Below are 12,673 nucleotides of genomic sequence, written 5' to 3' on the forward strand. Positions count from 1 at the left end.
TTTAAACTGGAATAGCTTTGATCTCATGGAAATTCCACTTGCCTTTGCCTCTGGAGTATTGGGATTAAAGGCATGAGCCACCACACCCAGCACAAGATCTCATATTTTTAAAATTTAAGAAAAAGCTTGAAAGTCATGCCCAAGAATAAGCATCAAGTTGGCAAAAGGCCATGAGAGGAAGAATGGAGTAGCACTCTTAGCAGAGAAGGCCTGCATCATGCTGGCAGGAAGAATGGCCTTTCCCTAACACCTCCCTACTCTACCGGTGCTTGAGAACTTTTTGAAGCATGATGGGACATCTGGATCTTCACTGGGTATGTGAGGACCAGAGTCTATCTTAGAGTTCACATATGCATACCCCAATAGAGAACTTTCTAGATTTTCTGTTAAAAACTTTCCAACATTAAGTGAGAAACTGTATTCTGATGGAGAGAATCTGTCCAAATTCCATTATCACTTTAATGTTTCCCACTTAATTGACTAGAAAAGCCAATGAGTAGCCCACCTCTGTGCTTGGTGCTCCTGAATCAAGCCTCCAGACCACAGACCCTGTTATTCACTTCTAGATGAGTAGAGATAACGCCTGAGTGGACCTGGATGCTGCAGGTGAGGAAGTTTGGTACAATCATCTACTTCATATTTAACTATTCCTACCCCGCCCCAGGGAGTGGACCTACGACTTCCTCTTGAGTTTCCACAGGCTTGTGGAATAAAACCTATTGAGAACCTCAGTATTTCAGGACCCGAAGACCATGGCCAAGGCTGCATGCAGGTAGGCAGAGAGCATAGCTTGTTGGTTAGGAACCTTCCAAGTCTATCTTTACTACTTTCTAATCCCAACTCTCATGGCATCTACAAAAGATGAAAAAGTCCTTTATCCATGAGAGGGCCCTAGATGGATTTAGATTAAACAACAGAGTAATTTCCAACTGCCAAGGCCAAGTAATTACACAGCAGGTGCTAAGTGTTAGGTGTAATCTTGGCTACTAGCTGTCCTCTACAGGCACATTTCATGCTCTTACTGCTCTCTTCAGAGCACCCCCTCAGGGTATGCTGGTATGTGACAGACTGCTCTGCATCAGGACTTTGCCCGCAGAGACATGGGATATCCCGTCTGAGGCCCTATTGTTAAAGTCATCAGTTTTTCACGTGCACAGTTCTCTGTGAGCAGCCTATTTTTCTTGACTTTCTGAGGTTCAAAACTCAGGCTGATCAAAACAATTCTATAGCCAGTACAAAGTTGTTTTCTTCTTCTTCTAATATTTACAGGTATCCAAAACAAAATATTAAAAGATGTAGTATTGGAGGGTGACACAGTTACTTTTGTTTTGTGATTTCTCAACTGCTGCACTGGTTGTCAGAGTCAATGATCTTGCCCCCGGAATCACTACATTCCTGAGGAGTGACTGAATGCAGAAGAGGAGGATAGCTAGGTAGCTGCCCGAGAACAATTAAATAAATCTATGTATAGTAGCTACAAGGACAGGTTCTCAAGACTCATCTATCTCATGTAAGATTTAGTTAGTACCTCAAAATTCCCACAGGCCAGAGATCTTAACATTTTACAGACAAACGTGTCTTCCAGAGAGCTGAGCGCAGTCCGTGGTGGCTGGACCACTTTAACATGCATGAGTGGCCATCGGCTCAGTTAAGCACCCACCCTCCTGCTGCAATTCTTGGCTTTACTTCCTGAAGAAACAGAAACTTTTTTTTGCGGGGGGGGGTCACTTCTTCCTCCACAAAATCAACCATACGATTACATTTGACAGTTAAGAAAATCACAGCAAAACATGTAAATCCTCCACTGTAAAGGTCTCACTTTAACCCAACATCTCGTTGTTCCCAAATGAGGGAAATCACAGGGCAGGACCAATACCCACTGAGCTCAAGTTGCTGATGTGGGTTGAAAAGTTCAGCACACTAGCTTCTACCCTTCAGGAGTCTTGTTGACTTTGGTTCCTCGCAGAGATTCTTATTTATTTATCCAAAAAATGCCTCTGGAAAGAAGACTGGCTTTGGGATCTTTCCATTAAATCATTCTGGAGAAATGATAAGTGACTTGTGTCTTCTTTTTATTTCAGTCCTTGGTCAGGGATGACTAGTCCCAGATATGCACATTTTTTCCTTTACATTGTAGTTCTTCTTAGGAACACTATGTAGACCTCTTACAACTTAGCTATTTCATACCCAGGCAAAAGTTTGATAAAAATACTTGACTCTATCTAGGAGTTTGTTTTCCATGTGGGCATTTTTACTGATACTTGCATCATGAAAATGGATAGAGAGTTGAGGGTTCTAGGAGGCATGTGTTACAGAAAGTGGTACATAAGGATGAAGGGTGAATTGAAGAGAAAACAGAGGCATGGCCTCACAACATCACAGCTGCCAATCAGTGTGAAGACTTTGTGTGAGAACACTTATCAGAGTAACCTCTCTCAGCAAACACCCAATTTTCCATTTTACAGATGTGGACAAGAGTACAGAGAGGTCAAGTAACTGGTTGAATTTCATATTGCTCATGAAACGCCTAAACAGGAAGAAATGAGACTGTCCGGCAGCTGAGTTCTTGTGACTGGCCTATAAAATAAGTTGCATTTTCCTACGTAGTTTAGCTCCCAACATGGAGCTATGGGGAGACAGCGGAACCTGGAGAAGGTAGAGAGGCCCTTAGTGATCCAGGGTGTGCTTTAAAGGGGGGGGGAGATCCTGGCTCCAGTCTCTTTCTAGCTTTGTTTCTTAGGTCACAGAGCAAGCGGGTTTGTTTTTCCATGTGCACCTACCTTGATCAGTTGGTACAGACCTCAATAAAAGTGTGTGTTCATCCAATGGAGGGAATCCTCTGAAGCTAGGAGCCTTACTTACTCTTTTCTCTTTAGAAGCTAATGATCTATGCTACCATAACGCGAGGCTAACACAGAAAGAAGAACACTTCCCAACTGGAACATAACATGTACCAGCACAAACTGGAGAAAGGAGGAAATGCAATTTGAGATGGGTCAGGTCAGCTGTTTGTTCATGGTGGCCAAACTTGCGAGCATTTTAAATTTGTCTGACAGAGCTTTTGAGTTTCCTCTAACACTCCATACAGCAGTCCTGCTCTGAAGGTAAAGCTACCAGGTTGCAGCCTGGTTTTGAGTGACCCAGAACCACAACCTTCATTTTTGCCCAGCCAAACATCTCTCTACACCAGAAAAGTATTGAGAAATCTTTCCTCAATACTTAGATACCTAGCAACAGAAATTATTGGCACACCCATTTGGTTACTCTCTTCTAGAAGGCAGACAACAAAAGAAATGAGTAAGGGGAATGCATTGGACATGCCAGAATGTTCCTACTGCACACAGAGCCTAAGACAGTCAGAAGTTATGTACTGATTTTTATAGACTTGAAAGAGAATAGTAAAAATCCCAGAGGAATGCAAAATACTGACAGCAGAAATTAGACAGAACAAGTCCAATAACATAAATTTCCTTTGAGTTCACAGGCCCTCAGGAATTAAGTCCATCAGTCCCTAGGAACTCCCTAGGGATGCCCAAGTAGCCCCATTTTTAAATCAGTTCTGTGGCTGTGGGGGTAACAATCACTTGAAGTGCTTTTTAAGTGTGTTCTAGGAGTGCTTTTGCAGGTAAAGATATCAAGAATCTTGCATAGAGTCCCACTATAGTTGGTGTCTGAGATGTTCCCCCAAGGGTGCTAAAACCTTGGTGTCAAGCTTGGTGCTGCTAAGATGTTGTGGAACCTTCAGGAACTGGAGCGTGGGGGGCTGTCCCTGGAACGTGTCCTTGAGGCTAATATTGGGACTTTAGCCCTTTCCTATCTCAGTTGCTTTCTTTACTACCAGAAGAGGAGAGGCATTCTCTGTCATATGCTTTTGCCGTGGTGTGCGCCCCAAAGGTGGCAATGCTAATCAGCCAAGAATTGAAAAGTCTCAAATTGTGAGCCAAAGTAAACTTTTTCTCAGAAATTGTTTGTCTTGGATATGCTCTCACATTGAAGGAAAGCTAACTAAGACAGTCGCTCCCTTGTGTGACAGGTAGTGTGACCTTTTGTCACTGGTCAGTTAGAGGAATGAAGAGGTTTCTGTCAACCATGATGAGCCAACTGTGGGAAGCTGCTGATTCCTTCATTGTATAAACCAAATGCAAACCCAGTCATTCTATCCAAAGGGAAAAGGGCCCAAGGTATCCCAAGGACTTTCCTGCTTTTCTGGGCACATTTATCTAGGGGGCTGACTAGATAATGCATATATACATTCATTCATCAAATATTTACTAAGCAGCACCTGTTCCCTGTTAGTCACCTAGAGGCAAACAGCAGGGGCAGGAGACTGTTCTACCATTGCCCGGAAGGGTGGAGTAGATAAGGGCCCAGTAACCAGAGAATGGACTTAGAACACCAAGCATACAGTCTGTCCAGGCACTTATGGGGTGGGCAGAGACTAAATCGTGGAGAGCAGCTCTGTCCTGTAAGAGATCAAGGCCATCAAAGGGGCTTTCAAGACGGAGCCTACTGGAAGATAAGGACCAGGATACAGAGAAATAGCTGGCTCTTTGGAAAGCCGAGGGACGTTGTTACGAGCTAGCAGGAAGCTACCTTGCAGTCACAGCCAATGGGTGTGCCACACTCCTCACATGTGTTGGCATAGAGCTCCTCAAAGCAGGCCACGCAGTGCGGGTTCTCCTCCTTCAGAATGTACTTCTTGCCATACAAAGACTCACTGCAATGGTGGCAGTCAAAGCGTTCGGTCATGTTGACACTTGACTTTGCCTGTGAAAAAAGAAGAGAAAACCCACACTCAGACTCAGGGATACTCCACATGCCATGCATATGGAGGCACTTTCAGTGCTCACAGTTTTCAGTGAAACCCTTTTTAGCCATTTTAGCTGTTTGTGTTTGAATGTACTTCAGCCATTAAAGCAGCAATTACTGACTGGATCAGAATGTTGGATTCCAGAAAAAGTGGCAGAACCTTCACTGTACCCTAGGTATGTGTAGGATTCCAATGTGTTATCCTGTCACACCTCTCAACTCTCAAAATAGAAAGGCAGGCACAGAAACAATATGTCTACCTCTATAAAAAGACTTTCCATGGACTCTGCTTTATGATTCATGAATCTGAATAGGAAAAAAGCATGGTGGCACAAGGGAACAGCCTCTGACAGGAAAATCTGTAGTCAGAGTTCGGGAGAGTATTGACCTTAGCCTGAACCTGTCTTGGGAAGTACAATGTACGTGAGAAACTGCCAACTTCTTTTAGGGAGTCATTATCCGTCAGCTGTCCAGGTACCCAGGAGCAGGGTAAAGAGAAAGGCGTGATTCCAAGGGGTTAGCACAAGTTTGGGAATGCAGTGACTACATTCCAGGACTTTCCAGGGGACCCCGCAAGCTTTGCAAAGGGGCGATAAGAATGTGTCTTTATGCCAGACGCATTACATTTTTCCAGGGTGAGTAGGCAGTGTGGAGAGAAAGGGATGTTCTGTGGCGTGAAAGAAAGGAAATGACTGATTTTTCACTTCCTCACCTTCAACCATGAACCCTCAAAATCATCTCAGGACTATTGTGGATACAGAAAGTCCACTCTGATGACAATGGTACAGACAAAGGCTTCTGGCCATTAACATTTTAGACTTGATTTTTTTCCCAGAAGATTTTTCTTAATTGGCAATAACTAATATGTTAAAAGTGCAAAGTTTTCTCAATCATTAACAGGCACACCAGCTAGTTGTGTGACTAAGCAATATTTCAAACTTAAGCAAACTCAACTCAATTTTCAGTCATTAAAAGCCATTCAAGGGTGAACTCCCAGAAATTGGTTCTCTGATGTGAAAAAAATATTTCTGTCTGGTTTATGATTACAGTAAATTTGATAGCAGTTTTTAATCTGATACCTTGTATACACAAGGGTGCAGTTACTGTAAGCTTTTGTTATTGGTTCATGTCTGTGTTTATAGAATAATTTGCTTCCAAGAGCACAAAACATGCAGCTGGACACATGTGGCAAGATTCTTCCTGGAGTTAAAGAAAACACTGTCTGGACATTCCTGTGATATCACTCAAGATGAGGCTCTTGAGCATTTGAGTTATTGTTCTGAAACAGGACATATAGCCTTTTGGCTTAGGCTATCTGGGTCTGTAGCAGCTAGACTGGCAGATACTTCCATACTTTCCTGTAGTCTTCACTTATTTCATCCCCGGGGAGTCAGCCTTTAAATGTTGCCATGTAGCAGTGAGTGAGCACCACAAACAGAAAGACAATGGAGCGTGAACTGTGAACCAGGGGATTTTGAAAGCTGGAAAGAACTCCCCAAATCATCTTGAACAACTACCTCATTTTATGAATGAAAACCTCATACTTCAGAAATGATGATGGAAAAAAAGGAGTCTCATAGGCTCTGCCAAGAGCCACCTAACTAAGAAAGTAAACTCCCCTCTTAAGTGGTTCCAGGACTGGACATGCACCAGCCTTCCTGCAAAAGGGAGGCTCTCTTGCAAGCTATGCAGCTGTCTGCATAAACCCCATGCCTGTATCTGACGCCAGGGAGGGACACCTGCTTCTTCCTCTGGTCTTGATGCATGATGTATTTTCCACTTCCTCTGACACCATAGGTTGAATATGAAGAGAAAACAAACAAACAAAACCCCTAAAACCTAAGGGTCTAACCTCTAAGAATCAGCAGGCCTTGCACACCCTGCCAAACTTCATTGACCCCAAGTCCCCAGCAAGAATGATGCAGCCATTGCATTCCGCTCTGGAGGTCTAACAGGGATTACGAATTTGGCCCCATTCCATGGACTCTTTCTCATGATGGTTGAATTCATTCTGCCAGTCCCTTGCATTTTTTAAGAGGTCACTCCTTTTTTCTGCCTCAACCAACCATGTAAGGCATAAAACGAGCAAATTGGGAACTATTATCATTAGTTGGGAACATAGTGATACATACATTAGTGAAGTCCTCTCTTAAAATTAATTTTTATAAACATAAAATAATATATTTTTAGTTTTTTAAAATTATTTACATAATGTGTCATTTATTTCGTGATTTAGTAATTATTCTTGTAAATAATACTTAACAAAAGAAAAATACATGTTACTACAACAGTAACTAGAAGTCTTTTTTGTGATGATTAATTTGGATTATTTTTCAAAATAAAATATACATTTTAACCTATGCTTATTGCTTATGATTCTTGAGATGTGAGGCTCTATTTTATGTACTATAGATGTGTTCCAGGGCTTTTCAGTACTTACAAGAGACATGTACAGCCATCGGCATCTTTGTATTCATCTCCGATAACTGCCAACAAGTTGGCTCTTCCCTAGCTGGAAACGGGAAAGAATGGAAGCAAAAAAGAAAGAAAACCCCAGAATTTGGGATTTTGAGACCATTGTTATTTTAGAAGTGTTTTTATGTGTTCTTTCTTATGACCAGGCTATGTAAACTAGAATCTAGCCAATGTAAGTCAGTTAATCAGGAGTTTAATGGTTATTTCTTTCTTTGCTGGGACAAAAAGCAACATTCATAGGGAGGGTTTGTTTTGACTTATGATTCTTAAGACGCATGCTAGGTGGAACTGGAGGGGGAGGCTGCCTGCTTATATTGCACTTGCTGTTAGGAAGGAGAGAGACAGACAGAGACACAGAGAGATAGAGAGAGACAGAGACAGGGACACAGAGAAACAGACAGAAACAGAGAGACAGAGACACAGAGAGAAGCAGAGCCACACACAGAGAGAAACAGAGACACACAGAGAAACAGAGACAGAGAGAGATAGAGACAGAGACAGAGACAGAGAGACAGAGAAAGAGAGAGACTGGGACCAGCTTATAAAACTTTAATCTCTGCCTTCAGTGACCCACTTCTTTTAGCAAGGCTCCATCTTCTAAAGGTTTTGTAACCTTCCCAAACAGCACCATCAGTAGCTGGGGATCAAATGTTCACACACAAATGAGCCCAAGGGCGTCATTTAGTAAGGACTATGGAGGTGCTAAATAACTTCCTGAATTTCAGGAGTGGTGGGGTTAAGAACTGAATCCAGGGTCTCCCCCTCCCAGGTATCACCATCTGTTATTTATTTATCTTTGTATTTTCCTTTTTGGCTTTTAGTATATAAATTCACTGTGTACATGGAACCATGTAAAATAGTATGCAGGTGTATGTGCTGATGTGCAATATGATATGAATAGTTGGAGCCCTGTGGGTGGTACAGCTAGGCCATATGGCAGATCGATTGTTAGTTTTTCTGAGGACCCTTCCTGCTCATTTCCATAGTAGTTGGGCCTGTTTACATTCATACCAGGAATACATAAGGGTTCCCTTTTGTCTACATGGTCACCGGCATTTTCTATTCACTGTTTTCTTAGTGACTGCCATTGTGACTGGAATAAGATGAAATCTCAATGTAGTTTTGATTTGTATTTCTCTGTAGTGAGGCTGAATGTTTTTCATGCTTATTGGATCTTTGTGTTTCATCTTTTAAGAACTAACTGTTCATTTTACTAGTTTTCTTACTGATTGGATTGTTTTTAGATTTTTAAGTTCTTTGTATATTCTAGGTATTTATCTTCAGATAGATGTATGGCTGGTTAAGAGTTTTATCCCCTTCTGTAGGCTCTTTGCTTGACTGACTGTTTTCTTTGCTGTACAGAAGCTTTTCAGCTTCACGAGGTTCTATTTTCTAACTAGAGCTTTCTTCAGAAAATATTTACCTGTACCTGTATCTTAAGGTATTTTCTTCCACAGTTTCTGGTCTTACATTAAGGTCTTTGGTCTAATAATGGGCTTATTTATGGCATTTCCATATATGTATATCATTATACTTTGCTCATATTTGGCTTTCATTGTTTTTCCTTGACCTTTTTTCACTAGTCCCTTTACTCCCCTCAAATAGTCTCCTTATGTTCTTTTGTGTGTGTGTGTGTGTGTCTGTGTGTGTCTGTGTGTGTATGTATATATTTAAATTTAGGCCCCATCTCTGAAAGAAAACACGCAGTGCCTTGTTAGGTCTCCTAGAGTCAGAATCAACAGTTTCCAAGGTAATGTAATAGCTTAGAGGAGCTTGCCTCACTGTCACAAGAGGCTTTTAAAACCATTCATCCTTTTCATTCTTCTGTTGAAGGCCAAGCATTAAACTAGGGCTTGACATAGATGCACTTGCTTACCCTGAGATACATCTTTTTGAAAAGCTTCATGTTTAAAAATTACACACTTATCTTAAGCCACCTGCTAATGAGGTACCTATGCCATGCTTAATGAGGAAATACATTCATAGTGTTATATTAGAACTTCCCTACAAATTTGCCATTTTAAATCCTACAAAACACCTACCTAGTTGCTCCTTCATTCACTAAAAAATGGTTGAATAAGCTGGAATATGTATTGGATGTCAGACAAAGGATTGGATAAACGAAGATGAGAGAGGAACTGGTGCGGTAGAGGAAAGCGCTTGTGTCAACTTCCAAAGCTCCGCCACAGACTTTACCAAGAGCAACCTCCAGGAGCACAGAGGGGCTTGCCCTCTGTGGTCAGTCATGCTGCAGGCAAGGGCACAGAAGGCCACAGCACAGAATAAAAAAGAAGTCTCGACAAAGGCACATCAGAAAAATGGAAGATAAGCAGACAGGGTGGTGAGAGGGAAGTTCAGTCAAAAACATGAGCAAGGGTCAAGTTGAGGAAGAGTTGTGTTCCTAGTTCACTGACTTGGGTATTCCCTGTAGGCAGTGGGCTTACCGGGCATTTTCCCAAATCTGCACATCACTGAGTAGAGAATGTTTACTGCCTGGAAGCGACTTTATCAGGTAAAATGGGGAGGACAAAACAAGTTCAATACCTCCTAAGAATAATATCATGCTGTCAGAGTCTAGTTTTGGTTGTTTCGTCTTTGCCCCCTCTACTCCAACCCAGTGGTAAGATTCAAAAATCCAGGGACTTGCACATAATGGGTAAAGGCTCTACTTCAGAGCCACATCCCTGCTCTTTACATTTCAGTTCTGAATGTCTCTCCAGAAATATAAGTAGGTGAGTGTGGTGATTGGAATAAGAATAGACCCCATACATTCATATATTTGAATGCTTAGTCACTAGGGAGGTAGAATTCTTTGAAAGGATTAGGAAGTGTGGCCTTGTTGGAGGAAGTGTGTCACTTGGGGGGAGTTTTCAAAAGTCCATGCCAGGCTCAGCCTCTTTCTCTCTGTCTGCCTGTGGATCAGGATATAGAACTCTCAGCTAAGTCTCCAGGATCATATCTGCATGCATGCCATCATGCTTACTGCCGTGGTGATAATTGACCAAGTCTCTGAAACTGTAAGAAAGCCCTCAATTAAATGCTTCTTCTTCTTCTTCTTCTTCTTCTTCTTCTTCTTCTTCTTCTTCTTCTTCTTCTTCTTCTTTTTTTTAAAGAGTTGCTTTGGTAGCCATATTTCTTCACAGCAATAGAACAGTGATTAAGACAGGGAGTTTCTCACTCCACTGTGTACAATCCACTAGCAATTTTTGAACTCTCTCTCAACAGGTTCCTGCCTATTACCTGTTTCATAGGAATGCTGAAAGGATTAAGTAAGGGCATGCAGGGAGATACCTGAATGTGAGGTGTGACTGCTGACTTATTATTTCACTGAATCAAATTTAAATTATAGGGTACCAGAGTTCTCAACCTTCCTAGGATTAAATCATCCTCTGATGTCATTCCCCTCCTGCTGTGAGCAATCAGGGTATTTGAAGAAGCTGGATTTTAGGGCTCAGACTGGAGGTCAGACTCAGTTACCTTCGTGGGAGAAGCTCAGGGGTCGGCACTGGGGACATCTAGGGCTCAAATACTTTTAAAAATGACAGAAGCCTGCACAAGTCAACAGGCTTACAAATAGAGTTCTGCTTATGAATTTTCAGACAGGAAAGTGTTAGGGCTGCAAAGGAAGAAGAGAAACATGAAAAACAGGGAGAAAGAAAAGTAGAGAGAGGTGTGATGGAAAAAAGGAAGGGTGAGAGACAGGAGCGACAGGGAGCTCTTCTCTTGCTTTTCTTCTTAAATGAGAAGGGTTTCTCAAGAACCCAGGGCAGGGGCTAGCAGGATAGAAAACATTTTTTGGCCACTCGCCAAAGCCTTTGAGTTTTTGGTCCAACCTTGTGAAATAAGGTGGAGCACCACACACAGATAGTGTTGGGAAAGTGTCCACAGTGAGTACCGGTCTCAAGGCTTCTTTAACCTGTTTATTTTAACCAAACCTCTAAGGGCCCATTCAGATCCTAATGGATGTTATCCATGTTTCATGGTTATAAACCTTACTGCTTGTGACTCCTCCCATGTAGCCATATCTAAAGAGAAACCCATGACCCTTCCCAAGACCTTCTCACAGCACAAGTAGAAGCACCCACAATTAGCCAGTTTGGGACACAGCTGATATTCCTTCATTCATTGAATGAATGAATAAATAACAGGGTCTTGCTGTGCAGCCTTAAACATACATTCCTCATGCCTGTAACTCTAAAGAGCTAGGATTTCAGGCTTGTACCACCAGACCTGGCTCTTATTATGCTGACCTGTAAAAGTTAACACAGATTTAGAGAGAAAAAAATAATGTTAAGAAGCAACTGAGCACAATTGACTAATAAAAAAAATAAGAAATTGGTCAGTTGGCTGTGGGCTCTTTGTAGAAATACAGTGTGAAAACAGTGCATTCATGAGCTATGACAGCCTGTATCCATCGACCATAGTACTGGGCAGAAAGAATAGTATGTCATGGAGACCTCTCTAGCAGGAAATATACACAGCCTTTGTAAATAAATGTAGAAGAAATAAATACATGGGCAAATGAATTTTTAAAAAATCTTAGAGTGCTGGTGAGTTAGTTCAGTTGTTAAGAGCACTTACTGCTCTTGCAAAGGATTCAGGCTTGACTCCCAGCACCCATACAGAATCTCACAACCCTCTGTAAATCCAGACCCAGGAGATTTGATGCCGTCTTCTGACCTTCTTGGACACCAGGCATACATTCGTGCACAGACACACGTGTGGGTAAAATGCTCCTGAATATAAAAAAATAGAATAAACAAGCTAAAAAAATCTTGTAGAAATGTGGGCAACGGTCAAGAGTGAAAAGGTGGGGTGTTTTGTATGTACAATCTCCCCAAAAGTAATTGTGATTTGGCATCTGATGCCATTTAAATCTCTAAAATAATAGACCCAGATCTTTACTTTTTTCTCTTTAACACTGTTTTCATCCCTCCTTCCAGATAATTTGGTGCTTCCGCAGAAGGGAGAGCTTTCTTATTGTGTTTGGATTCTGAATTCAGCTCTGGATACAGCTTGACTAGGTCAAGAAGCAAAAAGCCAGCGAAGAGACACTCCCAGGCCATGAGAAAAATGTACAGATCCAGACATGGACTGCAGAGATCAGCAAAATTCCCTGGTGGGTGTTGTGTTTGTAATCAATGATACTCCACCCAAGCCCAGAGGTCAAAGAACATCTGTACGGTTTCATTTGTTTTCCCCTGGATGGCAACAGGAGTCTAAGCAAGCTGACTTAGTTTAAGACTGGTGAGAGGGATGGGTACCAGTTCAAATGATGGTGCTGTGTCTAAAATTAGAAAAACCTACCTAGAACCCACTTGAGATCAACTCTGTAGGTTTGAACTGCAAATATTTTAGATTATAAGGTATATGCTTAATGACTCACTTA

General features: G+C 41.8%; 1 protein-coding gene across 4 annotated transcripts in view; it reads right to left on the bottom strand.

The window, feature by feature from the left end:
- Positions 1-12,673, bottom strand: part of Fhl2 (four and a half LIM domains 2) — a 72,130-nt gene that overhangs the window by 25,545 nt on the left and 33,912 nt on the right. For 3 of the 4 annotated variants that reach the window (XM_060369974.1, XM_060369975.1, XM_021652930.2), the window contains exon 2: positions 4,594-4,767. In XM_060369974.1, coding sequence (XP_060225957.1) covers positions 4,594-4,749 — 156 coding nt within the window. In that variant the 5' untranslated portion in view covers positions 4,750-4,767. Of the gene's footprint in view, positions 1-4,593; positions 4,768-7,249; positions 7,272-12,673 lie in introns of those variants that run through there. The other variant, XM_060369973.1, reaches the window with a different exon arrangement.

This window comes from Meriones unguiculatus, chromosome 16, assembly GCF_030254825.1.
Source record: "Meriones unguiculatus strain TT.TT164.6M chromosome 16, Bangor_MerUng_6.1, whole genome shotgun sequence".
NCBI classification, from domain to species: Eukaryota; Metazoa; Chordata; class Mammalia; order Rodentia; family Muridae; genus Meriones; species Meriones unguiculatus.